The 20,095-nt window shown below is 42.6% G+C and overlaps 1 protein-coding gene across 8 annotated transcripts in view; it reads left to right on the top strand.

The window, feature by feature from the left end:
• PSD3 (pleckstrin and Sec7 domain containing 3) overlaps nt 1-20,095 on the top strand; it is a 720,908-nt gene that overhangs the window by 378,002 nt on the left and 322,811 nt on the right. For all 8 annotated transcript variants that reach the window (XM_017867267.1, XM_017867272.1, XM_017867266.1 and 5 more), the window contains one exon: nt 3,062-3,457. In XM_017867267.1, the coding sequence (XP_017722756.1) occupies nt 3,062-3,457 (396 nt within the window). The remainder of the gene's footprint in view (nt 1-3,061; nt 3,458-20,095) is intronic.

The raw sequence follows: 20,095 nt of genomic DNA, 5'->3' as shown, positions 1-20,095 counted from the left end.
CTCAATTTCCTTTGTTTGTTTGTTTATTTATACAGAGACAGGGTCTCGTTCTGTCGGCTGGAGTACGGTGGTGCGATTATGGCTCACTGCAGCCTTGACCTTCCAGGCTCAAGAGATCCTCCCATCTCAGCCCTCTTGAGTAGCTGGGACTACAGATGTGCGCCTCCACGCCTGGCCTACTGTTGTCTTCTTTGTAGAGATGGGGTCCCACTGTGTTGCCCAGGCTGTTTCAAACTCCTGGCATGAAATGATCCTCCCACCTTGGCCTCCCTAAATGGTGGGATTACAGGCGTGAGCCACTGTGCTGGCCCCTTCCTATGTTTAGAAATGACACCTCAGGGGGTCAGAAGTGGATTTTATAATTCAGTTTATCCCTGGTATTCACATGGGAATTTCTTCTTCTCACAAGTAGCATATATTTTGATTTATGGCTTTTATTATTATTTTTTAATTATACTTTAAGTTCTGGATTACATGTGCAGAACGTGCAGGTTTGTTACATAGGTATACATGTGCTCTGGTGGTTTGCTGCACCCATCAACCCGTCATCTACATTAGGTATTTCTCCTAATGCTATCCCTGCCCTTGCCCCCCATCCCGACAGGGCCCGGTGGGTGATGTTCTCCTCCCTGTGCCCGTATGTTCTCATTGTTTAACTCTCACTTATGAGATTTATGGCCTTTATGAGTGAAACTTGGCGTCATGTGGTATTTCCTGGTCTTTCTCTGTATTTCTGACATCTACACTGGCTTAGACCCTGGATAAATGGCAGACATGACCCATCTTTCTCCACTCCCTTCGATCGTAGTCATTTGTTATGTACTGTACCTCTAATTGGTACCATCTTTTCTTCTGTCAGTCATCATGACACCATGTTTTATAGTTTATACAGGAGAGCATCAGTGTCAAAGCTGAGGGTTGTTTCTTGTTTTCTTGTTCGGTGTAAGGAAATGCCTTTTCCTCTGCAGTTAACAAACCCACTGAGAGTGTTGCTCCTTTGGGATCACTGGCAGGATCCTTCCCACTCCCCTCCCCAACCCATCAGCTCTCCAGACTTCCCTCCAAAGCGGCCTTGATATGTGGCATGTGGCCCAGTGTTTATATTCCCACTGGAATATATACTTTTGCTGTTGTTCAGATTAATAATTCATTCCTCTTTTCTTCCCACAAATATTTTTCGGCTGTCTCCTATGTCCTGACACTGTAAGATGCTGGGCATAAAAGAATGTTCAAAATAGATGCGGCTCACGGTTACTGTCCTCATGGAATCTATGGCTGAAGATAAACATTGATCACATAAACATGCTAATAGGTATAGGATCACAAAGTGTGCTAGGTTCTGTGAAGGAAAAGAACAGAGACCTGCGAGAAAGAATAATTTGGATGGAGGGGAGAGGCCAGTTCAGTTGATGGCTTGGACAAAGCTTTTCTGTGGAAATGGAAATTAAACTGAGACGTGAGGAAGGAATAAGTTTGCCAGGCAGAAAAGGGGTAGGAAGAATATTCCAGGCAGAGGGAACAGCATGTTCACAGGAGGCTGCTGAGCTCCCTGACTACTGTATGCTTCCTGCAGATGTGTGAAGTCAAGGCCTGTGCCAGGCTTGAAGATTTGAAACTCCACCCATGTGGCTGGTGCCTGAAGAGCAGGAGAGGCTGGGCATGGGGGCTCGCACCTGTAATCTCAGCACTTTCGGAGGCTGAGGCGGGTGGATCACCCGAGGTCGGGAGTTCGAGACCAGCCTGGCCAACATGGTGAAACCCGTCTCTGCTAAAAATACAAAAATTAGCCCGGCGTTGTGTTACGTGCCTGTAATCCCAGCTACTTGAGAGGCTGAGGCAGGAGAGTCACTTGAACCTGGGAGGCGGAAGCTGCAGTGAACTGAGATTGCACCAACGCACCCCAGCCTGGGTGACAGAGTTAGACTGCATCTCAAAAAAAAAAGAGGAGGGGAGAATGGGGTGCAGTGAGTGTGGAGAGGTGGGGAGGAGCATCGTCTTAGGAACGGTCCAGTTCATGCCAAGTGCAGTGGGAAGCCACTAAGAACATAGCATTTGGTCCTTGGCTGACCTTCAGTATTTAAAAACAACAAACCAATTGCAATGTTGAATGTGGATTCCAGTAATACCTGGGAATGTGGATGACTTATGAGATGCTTAATAGATAATTCCTATTTCTATTGTATTCCTATTTGTAGGAATCTGAGGCTCAGAGAGGTTAAGTAAAGTTACTTCAAGTGATAGAGCTAGTAATTGAGGCAGCCAAAGTTCAGCTTCCGGTTTTTCTAACTCTTGACCTCTTGCTCTTCCTAGTTAACTATCTCCCAAGTTTTTTTACTTAGTTATCCTAATGTTCATTTTTAATATTTGAAGAACATGCTGCATATTAATTGTTCACATTTGTGTGCCGAAGTGAATGCCCCACCCTGTATATTGACTTTTGAGCTGTTTCTAATCTCTCAAGGCTTTGGTTAGCCTTGGCTTCTGTTGGCTTTTGTTAGGCTGTTCCTTGGCTATCTAATTTTGGACCTGAAATCTCTCTGCAGTGCTGCTCTGTTGTCAGCAGGGGGCAGCTCTTGGCTTCTGATGTAGTCATCTGCTTGAGAGCATTTGGCCTTATTTAAATCAGAAAGTATTAATCAACTGATGAAAGTTTGGTGTATTTTTACCGAAATTTTGCCGTATCAAGTTTACATGATATATTTATCTGATTCTGTTATAATTAGGAATGCTGGTAGTTGCAAATAATCTGAATGTGCACGGTATAGTTGGCTAAAATGAGAATTGAATATTTTATTCATACATTCAGTGGACCAGATGTATTCACACATTAGGAAACTAGTTTGAAACTTTATTAAATTATTTATAGTGTCCTAGCCACATATATGGTGAGAATTTTTCAACCTGATTATGTTTCATAGCTTCCTTCCCAAATATGTTAAGATATAAGTCAATGAATAGAAGAGTTCGATCTTCAGAATGTTGTCCTTTTTATATGATTGAAGGGGGAAAAATAAAGACATTAACCTAATCTTGGAATTCCTCACTCTTATTTACTTTCCAGGATCACTGAACAAGAGGAGCACGTTAAGGGGGAAGATGAAGACATCCTCGGGCCTGGATATACGGAGGACTCCACTGATGTGTACAGCTCCCAGTTTGAAACCATTTTGGACAACACTTCTTTATACTACAGTGCGGAGTCCCTGGAGACATTATACTCAGAGCCTGATAGCTATTTTAGCTTTGAAATGCCCCTCACTCCAATGATACAACAGCGCATTAAAGAAGGTGGTCAGTTCTTGGAGAGGACATCAAGGGGAGGACTTCAGGATATCCTGAGTGTGTCAGCAGATGGTGGAATCGTGATGGGCTATTCTAGTGGGGTCACCAGTGGCCTGAATGATGCCAACGACTCCATCTACACGAAAGGCACCCCGGAGATTGCTTTCTGGGGAAGGTACTCGTCCCATTCTCATACATTTCATACTGGTGGTTTTTGTAGGATTTCTTCTTTGGGAATCTGAGTGTGGGATATGTTTTTAAATCATTTGGCCAATTTCTGTGGATATAAGCCAATGATGTGAGTAAAAAGTAATTTGAGTTTTAGGGCAGGGAGGACACACCTTAGGGGTTTGTCAAATTGGCAAACTGTGATCATTTTAGTCTGTGGTATTTCCTGGATGATTATATATAAATTGGATACCAAACAAATATTTGGGGATGTATCAGCTCCGATAATGGCAGTGACTTGGTGCTGTGAAAAGAATACTGAGAGATCGTAGCTTTAGTTTGGCACTGAGGGTGGTTGATGACTTCAAGAAGGTTATTTGATTAGTTCAGAGATTCCTTCATTGGAAACTAAAGTGGTGGACTATACAGTCAGCAAAGTCTCTTCCAGTCTTTTGCTCTGAGAGGTCCTATTCTGTCCTCCTGTTCTAGACATGTTGAAGGAAGGATCCAATTAGACAGATGCTTGAGAGAGCTGATATCTTGGTCTAGGCTGCGTATTTATTTTCTCTCTCTACTTTAGGATTTTAGTCTATCTGGGAGATAAAATGACACATTTTGTACGTTGTATGCACCTTGCCTGTCATCTGGGGATTCCACATCTATTTATGGATTACCCAGCATTTCATTTCTTCATGCTTGTCATCCTCAGGTTATCTACCTGCGACGATTTTATGAATTTTGTTTTGATACATTTGTGTGTGTGTGTGTGTGTGTGTGTGTGTATGTTTGTATGGAGCTGGTGGGAGGTGTTAAATGGTGATCAGCTATTTTAAAACTGTTCAAAGCTGTATGAAATAATACCAGTGCTTTTGTTTAAAAAAAAAAAAAGCTAGTAATACAGGTTTTCAATGCACCTCTCTTTTTGGGCAGTCTGTCCTGTGCTGAGCATTTTCTATAACCAATTTGAAGGTTAATAGTTCATTGGATGAGCAAATTCAGGATTGGCACCTTGTGACACTGTAGCGATGCATTTCCTTGTGAAAATGGATTGTGGATATCGGTTGTCTTATTGGGTCACAGTGAGAATAAAAAGAACAAGGTGTCAAAACCACAAGAGTTTGGTCTGAATTACTTGGGCGAGCCACTTATTTTCTCTGAAAGTTGATTTATTTATTTACGAAATGGGGTGAACGATCCAGTGTGTTGTGAGGCTGTGAGATTTAAAGGGTTAATAGAGACTAACGCACCTCACACAGGACATGGTACAAAGCAGAGCCTGGGTAAGTGTGTGCATATGAACTGGTTGCCTGGTTAGTCCACATCTAGACTTCCTGTATCTCTGAGATCAGAATGTCTGTCAGTGGAAGAGTCCTGGAGAGGAAGCATCCCTGAAAACAGTGTCCCTGCAAGGGGGTGCTCCTCGGCAGAGGGTGCCACCTTAGTCCTCCCCTTTCACCATCATCTCTGAGGACTGCAAATTGTGATAAAATGCTGTAGGAAAGGTTTGCAGATAATCTCATGGAAATCCCAACTCAGTTTTCTAGGGTGAGTGGAAGTTGTTTCTATTACACACCAAACATGGTTTGGGGAACTGAAGCATTTTGGGCGGAGAGGCTTCACTGCAGAAGCCACAGGGAGTGGTTGTAAGTGAAGCCAAGAGATGAACATCAGTGAAGGAATTGGGTGAAAGGTTTGTTAAATGTACGGCTTGTGCACTTAGAACGGGAGGTTGTCATCGTTTGGGCCAGCATGGGTGCCAGTCACGAGGATGGACAGAGTTAAATAGTTGAGAGAGAGTATTGGAGTGGGTTAGAGTGTTTTAGCGTCTCAGATTTAAACAGTGGTATCCTTCAGGCTGTGTTGAGATAAAGTTTCAGCTGTGTCCCTTCATTGTCAAACTAGGAGATCTTGTCTAGTAGTAAAGGACCACATTCTAGTGCTGAGTGACAAGCACCTTGGAGACATGCCAGCTCACCTCTCCCCAAGCCCGGGCACTCCTCCTGTACGATTCCTGACGGCGGTCATCCTGCCGTGCGCTGAGCACTGCCAGTGGCTTGGACAGACAAGCTTGTGGGACCCCCCATTTTGTGTTATTTGAGGTTGGCATATGATAATAAGTAGTTATAAGTGGAGGAAGCTTTATTTTCTGATGTACGCCTCTATTCAAGGTTAAAAGGTAGGGCAGGTTTAATGATCCTAAGAAATTTTAAGAAAACTGGAAAACTCATATTTTTCTTTACCCTCTTCTGCCTTCCTTGGTGATTTGGAGAAGCTGCAACCACAAAAGAATGTGTTAGTATTGTGGGTTAGAGAATTAGGACATTTTACTACTTGAATGGGCCTCAGATAGCTTTTTAAAAATTTTTTTAAAATAATATAGAATCTGTATTCCAGTTTGGTGGGATATATTACCCAAAGCCACGTGGCTGTCTTGTGATAGATACTGTACTAGAATTCAAGTTGTCTGACTCCTAGGCCAGATTCATTCACTGTGCTGGGTGTTGGTTCTCTCATATTGTTATTCTTCTTTTGATCTGATTTCTCTCATGCCATGTGTCGATAAAGCCGGAAGTCTGAGATTATCTGTTTTCAAGAAACTAAGTTCTCAATGTAGAGCTGCTTATTGGTGGTGGTGGTGGCAGTGTATGCGTTCAATTTGAGGGAAAATTTACCAGGTCAATAACAAACATGTTTTCACATATTTTTAAAGCAATCAGTGAGCTGGCCTTTTAAAATTTCGTCTATGTTAAAATATCCCTCTGCTGAGGTAAGGAAGTGGACATTGAGGTATTAAGCCTGTCCTTCAGCCAAGCACTGAGGGCCCAAGTGTTAGAATTAAAGGGAAAAAAAAAATTCAATTGTATTAATATATTTACAAAAGAAAAGTGTTAAGTAAAAGCAGTGCCCATGCCTTCATTCCATCTGTGTTCACCTGCCTCTCCTGCTTCCTTGCTAGAGGTGGGGGTCTGAGCACATTGGATAAAGTGAGCTCTGAGGAAGGCACAGAAGACAAGGAATAAGACTAATGAATTCTCCCCTGATCACGCCTCCTTGATATTTGGTAGACGTGAACCAAGGAAATTAAGTATTGATTTTAATGTATAAAGTGTTAGTCGTTAGCTTGTAAAAAATATTATTACTTTAGCTAGTCTCTGAATATAATTGTGTGTCATATGTAGCCCATAGATTTTATTTATTTAGTAAACACATGATGTTTGGTTCTCATCATGAGCTAGGAGGAAGGAAGGAACTATTAGTGTTCTAATTTTCCAAATAAGGAAACCGAGATGCAGAGAGGCTGAGTAACTTGCTCAAGGTCACACAGATGGTAAGTGGCATACTCAGCCCTCGAACACAGGCAGCCAGCCTCCAGAGCCCGTGCTCTTACTGGACTGTGCTGAACTGGACCAAGGGATAATGATTTCATGGTAGATCTAGAACAAGAGCAGATATCTTCAACAAAACAAAAATGTATTTGCTTTGGTATTGCCTAGATTTCCTTTTAAATCCTTTTCTGTTTCAACATCTGTCTTTACTTTGTCATTAAAGATTATTTCATTGGCAGTATTGGACGGTAATTTTTTCTGAACACAGGATGACATTGTTCTTGGCTGAATTGCTCTTTTAGAGAAAGGTGAGAGAGGTGGGGAAAGCTGACTGGGGTGTTGTAGCACTTAGTTCTTTCCCTCAGAAATGCCTTCCAGGCTTGGGCTCAGCCATCCTTTGGTGGCCAGAGGGACGTTGTTCATCCCTGTTACTCTCTCTACTCAAGTCAAAGAAGAAAATATTCCAAATCTATAATATTCTAGTATCCAGTTGGGAAAGACTTTTTTTTTTTTTCAGTGCCTGTCTATTTGTCTTTAAAAGTATTAAATGCCTTTGTGACATCAAGCAGCTCACTCTGTGTAAGGTGAAAAAGCCTCTTAAAATCCTGGAATAAATCTGCACGGACTATTAGGTTGCCACAAACGTAATTAAGGTTTTTGTCATTACTTTCAATGGCAAACTGCAGTTACTTTTGCACCAGCCTAATACATTCTCCCAGGTGCTCTGCCTTCCTGTTGATCAGTGAGCCACATGTCAGCCAGAAACAGCTCACCCTACGCATGGAACACAATAGTTTAATGAAGAAGCAAAGAGAAGCATCCCCTCCCTGTGTGGTCCAGCTACATGGCACTCAGGCTGACCAGGGGTCAGTGGTGCTGTGTGAAGTCCTGTCACATGGCTCCAAAATTAGAAAGGATAATTAGAGACTTACAGTTACACCCGTTTCAATGGGTTCCGTTGTGTCTGGGTGCTTCTCGCTGGCCGGCTTATCAGCGGATGACCACAACTCCAATCAGTAAGTTCTTAAGGCACAAGTGTTGTCACTGTGACCATCAACAGAGCTGAATATTGTCCATTTCCATTGAGCTTGGGTTTGGACAGGAGAAAAAGAAATAGTAAATACAGTGACATGGCAGGAACTTGTTTTTTGGTTCCCTGAAATATATGAAGCTGGTTTTTGAGATAACCTTTGTAGTGTGATGGATCTATTTTATGTCTTAGCTTCCTAGTTTTCCTTTCAGATCTTGCTCAGGATACCAACGGTACAGCGGAACAGGTGAATTACATCTGCGTGCAGCTGATCTGCCTGAGGGAAGCACTTCAGTCTGTCTTCAGCTCACTCTGAATTTAATATTTGTGGGGACTTTTTTGCCTTGCTCTTATTTTTTTCTCTCTTTTCTCAAATGGAATGCAGTGTTTGGAAATTACTCTCTTTCTTCCTCAGTTTTTCTCTATCCATATTGTTTGTCCGCTTAGGAAGAATTCATGTGAAAGAAGAAGTAGAAATTTGTTGAAATGTGATTTGAAAAATTGTTTCAGCATCCCAGTTTAAACTTGAAGCCACTTTAATATAATACATAAATATAAGAGAATAAATTAAAAATAATGTGACATTAGTGAAGCTGGTGACAGAGAACAACATTTTGATGTTGTGAAATTGGAGAGATCTGGCTGCCCACGGAGCTCCCGGCTTCTCTTCTGCCATTCGTGGTGGGAAGCTCTGCCGCCTCGTGACGTCATGAGCTGGTTGCTGTTGCTTCAGTAATCTCTTTAATCCTTTTCTTCCACATTTTAACTTTGTTCAGTCAAAAAAGAGGTTCTCATTTTTCTCTCTCTGGGTTCTTTCCAAAGTAGTACAATGGTGATTTGATTTTTTTTTTTTTAACCACAAAGGAGTTCCAGATCCATGATGTGGGTTAGGGGCTCTTCCAGGTCTCAGAGCCGGTTATTCCTGGTTTTGAATTGTTTCACTTTCTAAGTGTGTATTTATGAATAAATACATAAAATCCGAGACCCTTTCCAAGTGTAAAATGAAATTAACAATACCTATGTTGTAAAGGAAGGAGGAGCATATGAGATTAATCAGATGGAACAAAAATGAAGAAAAGAAAGTCACGTGGCCTAACGATGTCTGGTACACAGTAGGAGCTCATTAAATACAAATGAATACCAACGACAGTAGTAATCCAGAGAAAAGTTATCCTGCCACTTGGCCATGGACAGAAGCCCTGCACCAGACACTTCCTCCGGGGCTTCCCTAGAAATTACTTTCTTTCTGTGAAGCGTAGTGCACTGTGGTAGGTGGAATAAACCTGGAGAGTTGACACAGAAGACAGGAGGCGAAGCCATCCTCTTTCTTGGCAGCTTGATCTCGGGCAGGTCTTTTCATTCGTGGAACTTCTGATTGCTCATTGGTAAGATGGAAATAGCCTTATCAACCAATTTACAGTTTTGTGGTAAGACTTTGCTAAGTTCTAGTTTGTGGATACTTATTTTAAACCTATTATGGGTTTTGTAGTAGTCTAAGAGTCTAGGGAATAATGAGAAAATAGATAAGAAACAGCCTGGTAAAAAGAAAGATGCAAGGATTTGATGAATGTTTGACTCTAGGACACGTGGGGCTGAGTCAAAGTGATTGTGAGAGTTCAAGCATGGGTGACTGGCTGGAGCAAGAGACCCTCCACCGGAGTTGGGGGAAGCAGCAGGGTTGGCAGGAGGACACCTCGTGGGATCAGATACAAAGAGGTCGAATTGGAGGACAGAGAGGGTTACTTGTGTAGGGCTGGTGGGAATATGGGACTGAAGGTCACTGGAGAGACTTTGGAGTCACCCTTGTAGACGTGACACTTGCAGCTGTGGGCATGAGAAAGCTCTGAAGGGTGAGGAGTGGGCTGAGGGTGGGACTGTGAGGGGCTCACACAGGAGCCCTTAGGTTTTACTTATGTGTCCTTCTAATGCCATCTCTGTAGAAAATGTGCCGTGTAAGGTCAGTTTCCTGGCAGCTCTTCTGTGCTTTGTCCCTTCTCCAACAGTGGGTCGATTGTCAGGGAGCCCAGGATGGACGCTAAGTGCACTGTGGGTCCTTGGTTGTTCTTTCAGTGCCCTTCAGACAGCCCTCACCCTGTTGGTCTTGTGCCCTCCCTGTTTGGTCCCTCTTTTATAAATTAGCGATGACCTCAGGAAATGGTCCTGGATTTGAGATAGCTATTCCTGGAGACATTCTGATTCTGTGGTTTAAACCTTAAAACAAACCGAAGTCATTCCCTGGATATTGGTGGCTATTAATGTGAAGAGCATGGTGGGGCGCCTGTTATTTGGATGAGCTTTGATCAAAGAATGGCATCAAATGATAACGGACATTGGAAGTATGAGTGATTACAAGGAGAATCATGGGTCTAAATAAAAACTGGAATGGTGGTTAATACTTCAGTTGATCGAGATGATACAGCAATATTTTTATTCCTGTATCAGTACGCTATTTAACTTTTAAAGGAAGTGATGTTCACGTTAGCAGAGGTCTCTTAGCACCATATTTGCAATACTGGATGTTATCCATCGAACCTTGGTTTGGGGAGGAAAAAAAGACACCGACTTTCCTGAGTAAATCGTTCTCTGAAGGCGTTTTACACAGGAGTACAAATTTGCCTGAACTCCAAAGGGGCTGGTTTACAGTACTTGAATCTTGTTTTTCACTTTATAAGCTCGCTGTAAACTGAAATACAGACCTACAGGCAAACCTCATTTTATTGCACTTAGCTTTATTGCTCTTTGAAGATACTCTTTTTTTTTTATTCAAATTACAGATTTGTGGCAGCCCTGCCTCACACAAGTCTTTTGGTGCCATTTTTTCTGATGACAGGTGCTCACTTTGTGTCTCTGTGTCACATTTTAGTAATTACCTCAGTGTTTCCGGCTTTTTCATTACTGTTGGATCTGTTATGGTGACTGTGGTCAGAGATCTTTGATGTTACTATTGTCATCGTTTCGGAGCACCACAAACCGTGCCCATATAACATGGCAAACCTTATCAGTTGGTTTTGTGTGTTCTGATTGCTCCATGAAATCAACTGTTCCCGCCCCCCTCTCCCTCTCCTCAGGCCTGTTCCCTGAGACACACAATATTGAGATTAGGAGAGTTAATAACCCTGCAGTGCCTCTAAATGTTCAAATGAAAGGAAGAGTTTCACGTCTCTCACTTTAAATAAAATTCTAGAAAGGATTAAACTTGGTAAGGAAGGCATGTTGAAAGCCAAAATACGCTGAAAGCTAGACCTCTTGCACCAATCAGCCAAGTGGTGAATGCAATGAAAAGTTCTTGAAAGAAATTAAAAGTACTGCTTCATTGAACCTATGAATCATAAGAAAGAGAAACGCCTTATTTCTGGATAGAGAAAGTTTTAATGGTCTGGATAGAAGATCAAATCAGTCACAATGTCTCCTTAGGCTAAAGCCAGAGCAAGGCTCTAACTCTCTTCAATTCTCTGAAAGCTGAGAGGTGAGGGAACTGCAGCCAAAAAGCTGGAAGCCAGCAGAGATTGGTTTATGAGGTTTAAGGAAAGAAGCCATCTCCAAAACATAAAAGTACTAGGCGAAGCAGCAGGTACTGATGTAGAAGCTGCAGCGAGTTATCCAGATCTACTGGGATAATTGATAGAGGGAGCTACACTAAACAACACATTTTCATTGTAAACCAAATAGCAGTCTGTTGGAAAAAGATGCTGTCTAGGACTTTCTTAGCTACAGAGTACGAGGCATTGCCTTTTCTTAAAGCTTAAAAGGATAAGCTGACCCTTGTTAGGAGCTAATAGAGCTGGTGACACTAAGTTGAAGTTAGTGCTTATTTTCCATGCTGAAAATCCCACGGCCCTTCAGAATTATATTTAAATCTACTCTGGCCTGGCATGGTGGCTAACACTTGTAATCCCAGCACTTTGGGAGGCCGAGGCGGACAGATCACCTAAGGTCAGTAGACCAGCCTGACCAACATGGTGAAACCCCTTCTCTACTAAAAATACAAAAATTAGCTGGGCGTGGTGGTGGGTGCCTGTAATCCTAGCTACTCAGGAGGCTGAGGCAGGAGAATCACTAGAACCCAGGAGGTGGAGGTTGCAGTGAGCCGAGATGGTGCCATTGCACTCCAGCCTGGACAGCAAGAGCAAAACTCCGTCTCAAAAAAAAAAAAAAAAAAAAAAAAAAAAAAAAAAAACCCACTGTACCTGTACTCTAGAAATGGAACTACAAAGGCTAGATAACAGCACATCTGCTGACAGCATGGTTTACTGACTATTTTAAGCCCACTGTTAAGACCTACTGCTTAGGGGAAAAAAACGGAAAAAAGATTTTTCAAAATACTACTGGTACTCATTGACAAGATGCCTGGTCACCCGGGAGCTCTGATGGAGCTGTACAAGAAGACTGATGCTGTTCTCTTGCCTGCCCACACAATATCCATTCTGCAAGCCGTGGATCAAGGAGTAATTTTGACTTTGAACTTTTCTGGAAGGAATGTATTGTGTAAAGCTGTAGCCACTGTAGATGGTGATTCCTCTGATGGATCTGGGCGAAGTCAGTTGAAAACCTTCTGGAAAGGAGTCACCATTCTAGATGCCATTAAGAACATTTGTGATTTGTGGGAGGAGGAGGTCAAAATAGCAACATGAATAGGAATTTGGAAGGTGTTGATTCCAACCTTCATGAATGACTGAGTGGTTCGAAACTTCCAGTAGATCAAGCAACTGCAGATGTGGTGGAAATAGCAAGTGAACGAGAAGTGGAGCCTTAAGATGTGACTGAATTGCTGCAGTGTCGTGATAAAACTTTAATAAATGAAGAGTTGCTTCTTAGGGGTGAATAAAGAAAATGGTTTCTTGAGATAAGTCTACTCTTGATGAAAATGCTGTGAACCTCATTGAGATGACTACAAAGGATTTGGAATATTTCTTAAACTTAGTTAATAAAACAATGGCAGGGTTTGAGAGGATTGACTTTAATTTTGAAAAAAAAAAAAAAAAGTTTTGTGGTGGGTGAGAGACTATCAAGTAGCCTCACAGGCTACAGAGAAATATTTTATGGAAAGAAGAGTCCATTGATGCAGCAAACTTCATTTTTGTCTTGTTTTCAGAAATTGCCACAGCCACCCCAACCTTCTGCAACCACCACCCTGATCAGTCAGCAGCCATCAACATTGAGGCAAGTCCCTCCATCAGCAAAGATTAGGACTTGCTGAATACTCAGATGATCATTAGCATTTTTTAGCAATTAAGTTTGTTTTTAGATGAAAGTATGTACACTGTTGTTTTCAGACATAATGCTGCTGCACACTGAGAAACTACAGCGTAAACCTAACTCTTATCGGCACCAGAAAATCCAGAAATTTGTGTCACTTGCTCTATTGTGCTATTTGCTTTATTGCAGCATTCTGGAATTGAACCAGCAATATATCCAAAGTATGTCTGTCTATTGAATTGGCTGAAACTATTAGCAGAGCCTTCATTTTTTAGCACTTGAGACAGACAGTGGCCATGGTGCAAGGGAAGGTAAATATGTTTCTCATGAATGCTAATGAGGATTGATATTAAACTATCCTGTCTAATGTTACATAGATGCTTCCATTTTGTAATCCCCATACCTCATATGCTGTTTCTTATGCTTGTGCCTGACGCTGTGTTTGCAGGTATTCTAGTGGTCTCTGAATCTAAAATTAAAAGAAAGGAAAGCCTTACAAATCACACACCCTGAACTCCTGCGATTTTCTGATGTTTTTACTCACCATCTTGCTACCCAGCAGCATTCACTTGGGAGCTTATTAGAATTGCAGAAACTCGGGCCCCACCCTGACCTACTACATTAGAATCTGCATTTTAACAAGAGGTCCACGTGGTTCCCATTCACGTGGAAGTTTGCAAAGCACTGGTCTACAACAGTGGTCCATGCAGCAAACCTTGAGTAGTAAAGCTGTAGTACAGTGTTCTCAAACTTGATTGCACATTAAAATCAGACAGGGAGCTCTGTAAGCTTCTCATCTCCGGGCTTCACCGTCAGAGATTCTACTTGTTAGAGTAGCACCTGGACATGGATAGCTGTAAAAGCTTCCCAGGTGATTCTGATGTGCAGTCTAGGTTCTCAACCCCTTGCTGCTCCCAGGTGTGGGCCTCAGATTAACAGACATCACCTGCGCCTGGTTAGAAATGTGTCTCAGACATCATCCTAGACCCACTCGAGCAAAATTTGCATTTTAACACATTCCCAGGTGATCCATGAGCACGTTCAAGTTTGAGAGGCATTTACTGGAAGTTGCTTAGACGCAGAATACAGAGTGGAGCCAGTCTCTCTTCTCAGCGGGAGTGAGCCTGTTAAAGGTAACTGCTTTTGGAGAGGAGGATTCTCCTGACGGAGGTTTGTAAGAGTGAGTGCTCGTGGCTGTGGACCTGGGAATGATTTCTTCTGTTGTCTTTGGTGTGGTGGTGATAGGGAGTCCATCCAAACGACACCAGCCGAGGTTGGTTGATTTTCCTGCCTAGGAAACAGTATGATTTGGTGGTGAAGAGTGTGGGTTCTTAAGTCGGAGTGGTTTGGTTCAAATTTTAGTCAATTCTCTCTCTAAATCATTTACTGGCACTTCATGAGAACTCAATAAATGTTGGCTATTATCAGTAATAACAGTGCTTGAAACGTTGTCTTTAAAACCTCTTCAGAGTCACTTAGTATGAAGGGACTGTGGTAAATTCCAATCGACTTGAGATGTTGTTTTTCTGTAATAATAATTCTAAGAGCCTTCAATTCCTTGACTGAGGAAGTTTAATGATAGATTCTTTTATTGTCTTTATAATTACTCTATTTAGAAGCCCACCTCAATGCAAACAAGGGGATATTTTCTTGTCAGAGGGATACTATGAAGTCTTTAGTATAGAGAAAATAAGCTGTATTGAATAGTTACGATTGTGAAACAATCCTAAAAGTTCATTATTCATAGTTGACATTCATTTAGCAACTGTTTGAGGATTCAGCACATAATATTGAAAGTATTAGCTACAGGCCTGTCCTTTCTGTTAGGCCGTGGTCTTCTCAAGTTCTACGTTTTGGGACTTGGAGAACCCCTGGCATAGTGGTAAGCACATATTGGGCACTCAGTTTTTGTTGAATGAAGAACTTAATGAGCAGCTGCTCTATGGTAGATATCAAGGTGTCTCCCAAACAGGCAGATCACATAACTTCAGAAATAATTCTAGTGCCGAGCGCAGAGAGCCAGGCTGTACGGTTCCGAGGTGGGGGGGCTACTTGCATCGTGGGATGCCATGGAGGCCCTTGTGGGGGTGCTGCATTTTGAGGTGGGCTGAGAAGGATGAGTTGGCTATGTGTACAGGGTTGTGGGTGGCATGGAGCAGGGTGACGTGCCAGATAGAAGGAGCTAAACTATGGCAGAAGGAGTAGCAGCTGCTTGGATTTGGGGATTTGAGAGTGAAGGGAATTGTTAACCTCTGCCTCCTGTTCTGTTAATCGTCCAGACTGAACAGGTGTTGCTACACTCAAAGAGGTTGTAGCCTTTATGCAGTTGGCTTTCTAAAGCTTCTGTAACATTTGAGGCATACCAAAAACTGTACACAATAATAAACCCCTGTGATCTCATCATCCCACTTAGGACATAAAAGCATTTCAGATGAATTGCAGACTCCTCTCCTCTTTATGCCGCCAGGTCCGATTCCTCTGTTTCCTTCCCTAGGTAGTGAAGTAACCATGAGCTGTGAACCTCATTGAGCTGTTGATGTTTATCATTCCTTTGGAGAGGTGCATCTGTAACCGTGACACAGTGTTGTTTCACACGCTTTCCAACTTCATACACATGCTCTCTTGTTTCCTTTTGTGAAACTGGCCATTGTGTCTCAGTTCTTTGATGGGTGCAGGTTGCCTTTGCCTGGCAGTGGTGCCTGCTTTTTGAGGACATACCTGTGTTTCTAGATTGTCCGTTTTTCTCAGTATTCGAAATTCATTCTTATTGACTCGGCCCTAGTTCGATCGGTTTAATTGCTGTATAATATTCATTAAGTGAACATACTATAACCTGTTTTTTTCATTTGTCTATTTATGGGCATTTTGACTGTGTTGTTATGTCAGACAGCGTGGCGATGTGCAGAGCCTTCACGTGGCTTTTTGGGCACACATGGAAGAACTTCTCTAGGCTGGGTATATATTTAGGAATAAAATTACTGCATGGTAAGTATAATCATTTTCTGGTGAACCAGAACATTCTTGAAAGGGCATATTACATGGTCTTCGAGTGTATAATTTTTATCCGCTTCTATTTAGAAGTGATGTCTGTGAGTCTGAGGCCCACACCTGGGAGCAGCAAGGGGTTGACAACTTAGGCTGTACATCAGAATCGCCTGGGAAGTTTTTAACGCTATCCATGTCCAGATGCCACTCTAACAAATAGAATCTCTGACGGTGAAGCCTGGAGATGAGAAGCTTACAGAGCTCCCTGTGTGATTCTAATGTGCAATCAAGTTTGAGAACACTGTAGCTTTACTCCTCCAGGTTTGCTGCATGGACCACTGTTGTAGACCGGTGCTTTGCAAACTTCCACGTGAATGTTCTTGTTAAAATGCACATTCTAATGTAGTAGGTCAGGGTGGGGCCGGGAATTGTTTAGACCACACCCTAAACTTCTGTTTAGAAAATAATTTTGAGTCTTTTAAATGTCCAGGTCCTGATAATCCTCATATCCCAACAGAAATAGCAGCAGCCCAAGGAAAATCGTGGAAAAGGGACTGAAGTGAGGCTGGTCTTTTCCCTGTTAGGGGCTGACACACACTCTGCCATCCATTGGTTAGGTCTGGCGACCACGGCTTCCAGTGGCTCTCAGCTCCTGCTGTCCCTGGTTTCTCGGATGCTTCTGTGGCAGTTGTTGCCTGTGTCTGACAGCTGTGAGTGTCGCCTGGCCACTTACGTGTCTGAAGCAGGCTTTGGACAACAGGACAATACATATTTTCACATCCACGAGCAGGAAAACCAAAACTAGAAATGAAAATAGAAAAACACAAATTACATAAGATTAAGTGTGAATTTGACGGAGCTGAATTGTGTATAATATAAACGACTTAAATCTATTTTGTTGTCTATTTCAGTCATTTCTTTAGGACCAGGCTGTGTGTGCTATAGGAAACTGCAGTCTATAAAGTAGTTGTTCAAAAAACTTCAGTGCTGTTAAACCAAATCAGTGCCGAAGTTACTTTGTTTTGAACGATGCTGAACAAATGTCTCACTTCCCTTAAACAGCAACCACTCCAAATAAGCGGAGACAGTTGCCTTTTCTGCCTGCTGTCAGCTTGCTCTCTGGCTCTTAAAGAGTTAAACTGGAGGTTTGTGAGGTCATGAGTGACTTCACTGGGTCTGGACTTTTGTAGCAGGTCTCTTGGAGGGAAGCTCTGTTGAGAGAGGAGGCTGGGAAGAGGGGGACGTCCTCCTTCAACTTCTTTCAAGTTCGTATCCCTGAGCCCCTGAGGGATCCAGTGGCATTCTGGGAGAATGTCACTGCGGAGTCAGTGTGTAGCAGTTTGTACTGGCAACAGAAGCAGCTTTAGAAGTACATTAGAAGAGCCCGTGCGGAAGATGAAAGTTTGCTGAGCAGATGGAATGGGAGAATGCTCTTCAATTCGTGACAGAATTATGGGCAGACTGTTTGCTGACGGAGGTAACTGGAATTTGGTTTATTGCCTTTGTCTGGTCCTAGGCAGTGCTGGATTATGTATAATTGTAATTGTAGAGACTTCCTTGGATTTGAAAATAAATTGTTTCAAATGAAAAGCATTGTAAGGAGATCCTAGGAGAAAGACTTAGGAACATGATCATATGTTAATTTCTAAATAAGGATGACAAATGAAGAGTATGTTTATTACAGTGTCTACAATGTTTGGGCAAAATGAGATTTTTCCCTAATGGAGTTGTGCTGCTCTTTGAGGTGCTTAGACGTAGCTTGGTCTACCTAGACTGCATGTGGACTCCAGCTACGCTTTGAGAAACTTCATCCGGGCTGTGGAATGTCACTAATTTGAGCTTGGTCATGTAGTGAGGTCCGTAATGACTACTGCAGAAGGCTATCGTTCTTATTCTGGTGTATCACTGCTCTGAAGGGAAAGTTAGCTGTGCTGTTAGTATGGAAAGATGATTCATCTTAGAATTCAATGTTACGCCTGAAACTTCAAAGACTAACCAGTTATCGAATGAAAAGGGCATAGGGAGTTTTTTTGTTTTCTTTTTCGCCCCCCGCTGGAGTTGAGGGAATTTCAGCCTCAGGGTTTCTTTGTGGAAAAGTTTCTGTTGTCATGTTCAACAGGCAGGGGATAAGTGAGGTCAAGGATGCTAAAGAAGGGGAAGTGAGCCTAGCCCACTGACACTATGTCCATTTTCAAGATGCCTGGAATTGAAGAGTAATTCATGACCATCCAAAACCCAGCAAGAACTCCAGGGCTTGAACTTCCAGGGTAGTCAACGATTATAACAGGCATATTTGTGGGTATGCATTGCTAAAACTGGCTTTTCTAGCCTTGACTATGGATTGTAAGTCCCTATTTCCAGTATTTTATAATGCCGTTTGTCTGGCTAGCCCATCAGTGTAACAATTTTGCCTCTTCTGTTTGGACATTTTGTTTTATAACTTTAATACAAAATGACAGAATACTTGAGGGAAAAAAGGCCATTAAACATATTTTATGAGAGGCCTAAGCAGGGTGGCTGTGAGTCTGATTTAGGAGTCATAGGCCCATAGGCTTAAGTTTTACTCCTTACAGTTTGGCCTCTAGCGAGTTACTTAACCATCCCTGAAGTTCAGCTTCCTCCTAAATGAAATAGGAATGATAGTAGTATCTAGCATGAGGGGTGGTGGCTGTGAGGATTAACTAGTGTGTAGTGCTTGGGAAGCAATGACCATAATTCCTTCTGCTCTAAAAGAGCTCAGTCAGTGTTAGTGGTCATTGGCTATTGGGATGTTTAAATTGTGCTTCCTTATGTCAGGCACGTGAGGACTTAGATGTTAGAGCATGATGGTGATGAATTTGAAGCTGTGGGCAAACTCATACTGTAAACACATCAGGGCTTCCTTGTGGTCAGGTTCCAGGGTAGCACCTCTGTTCTCATCTCAGCTGGGCATCTCTCAAATGCAGGCTTCAGTGGCACTGGGGGCTGGGAGAGGAAAATGGGTGGATTAGTGCAAGTCCATCAGCACTTTGTGAAAAATCCGTAGTGGGGAGGGCCTGTCAGTTTCATCACAAACATGGGGAGCAGCATTGTGTACACATGTACCCCATAGGCAGCATGTGACCCACTCGAGAAAGGACTGTCAGGAACTGGCCGTCGTGTCTGGGTTCTTTCGTCGGTGCAGGTTGCCTTTGCCCAGCAGTGCTGGCAGCTTTCTAAGGACGTGCCTGTGTTCCAAGATTGTCCCTTTCTGTCTTTACACTTTAGAGTTGGTAGCTCTGCAGCTGTGTGAAAGCTGCTTAGCTTCTCTGAGTGCCTGGTCTGAGTTTCCTGGTCTGTCACTTGTGGATATTATTTTTATTCCGTGGTTATTGGGATTAAATGAGATAAAATATGTGAAAATGCCTAACAGAGTAAGTACTAAAACCTTTTTTTTTTCCTGCCTGAAAGATGGCTCAGTTTCTTCTGTTACAGCCCAGAGAAATTTTTGTAAAATTTACAAATAAGAATCTTTGTTCTACTTTATAAAGTTCTTACATTTAATTCAGTGTTTCTAAAGCTCTTGTTGAAAACAGTTTTCTTGTGTGATTAGTTTACATCATCTGGTGTCAGTTTCTTTTTTGCCTTCACCACTTTGCGGTGTAGGCTATCATCCTTATGGCTTTTACACTGAATTTTGATCTAGTTTTCAAAAATACTATGAAAGGAATATGATCCGATGGTAAAAGTTCAATTGGAAGTTCCTTCGGTCCCACTTCCCAGAAGGAATCTCCGCTGTCAGTTTCTAGTCTATCCTTGCAAGGCAGAATCTGCGTAGCTCTTTGGGATCTGATTTGAAACTGCCTTGTCGGTGCAGAAGTACGGATGTGGTAGGGAAAGTTCTGTCAGGCTTGCCAGCTCCCTGTGCAGCTCGGTCCCTCCCTGCAGTTCCGTGGCACAGTGTCCAGAATGTCTGGAGCTCCCTTGATGGGAACCGCCTGCACAGCTGGGTTGTGTCACCAAGAGCCGAATGTGCTTGACAGGTCCAGCTCCAGCCATGCTGTTGTGGGGCGTGTGATTAACCTACAGTTCCTGTAGGAGCTCGAGGAGCTTGCCTCTCAGCCAAGGGCTGATCTGAACTCGCTGTGGA

The sequence above is a fragment of the Rhinopithecus bieti genome, unplaced genomic scaffold (genome assembly GCF_001698545.2).
Source record: "Rhinopithecus bieti isolate Rb0 unplaced genomic scaffold, ASM169854v2 scaffold_2888, whole genome shotgun sequence".
NCBI lineage: Eukaryota > Metazoa > Chordata > Mammalia > Primates > Cercopithecidae > Rhinopithecus > Rhinopithecus bieti.
The sequence above is the reverse complement of the archived record's forward strand: the minus strand, read 5'-3'. Positions and strand labels throughout refer to the sequence as shown.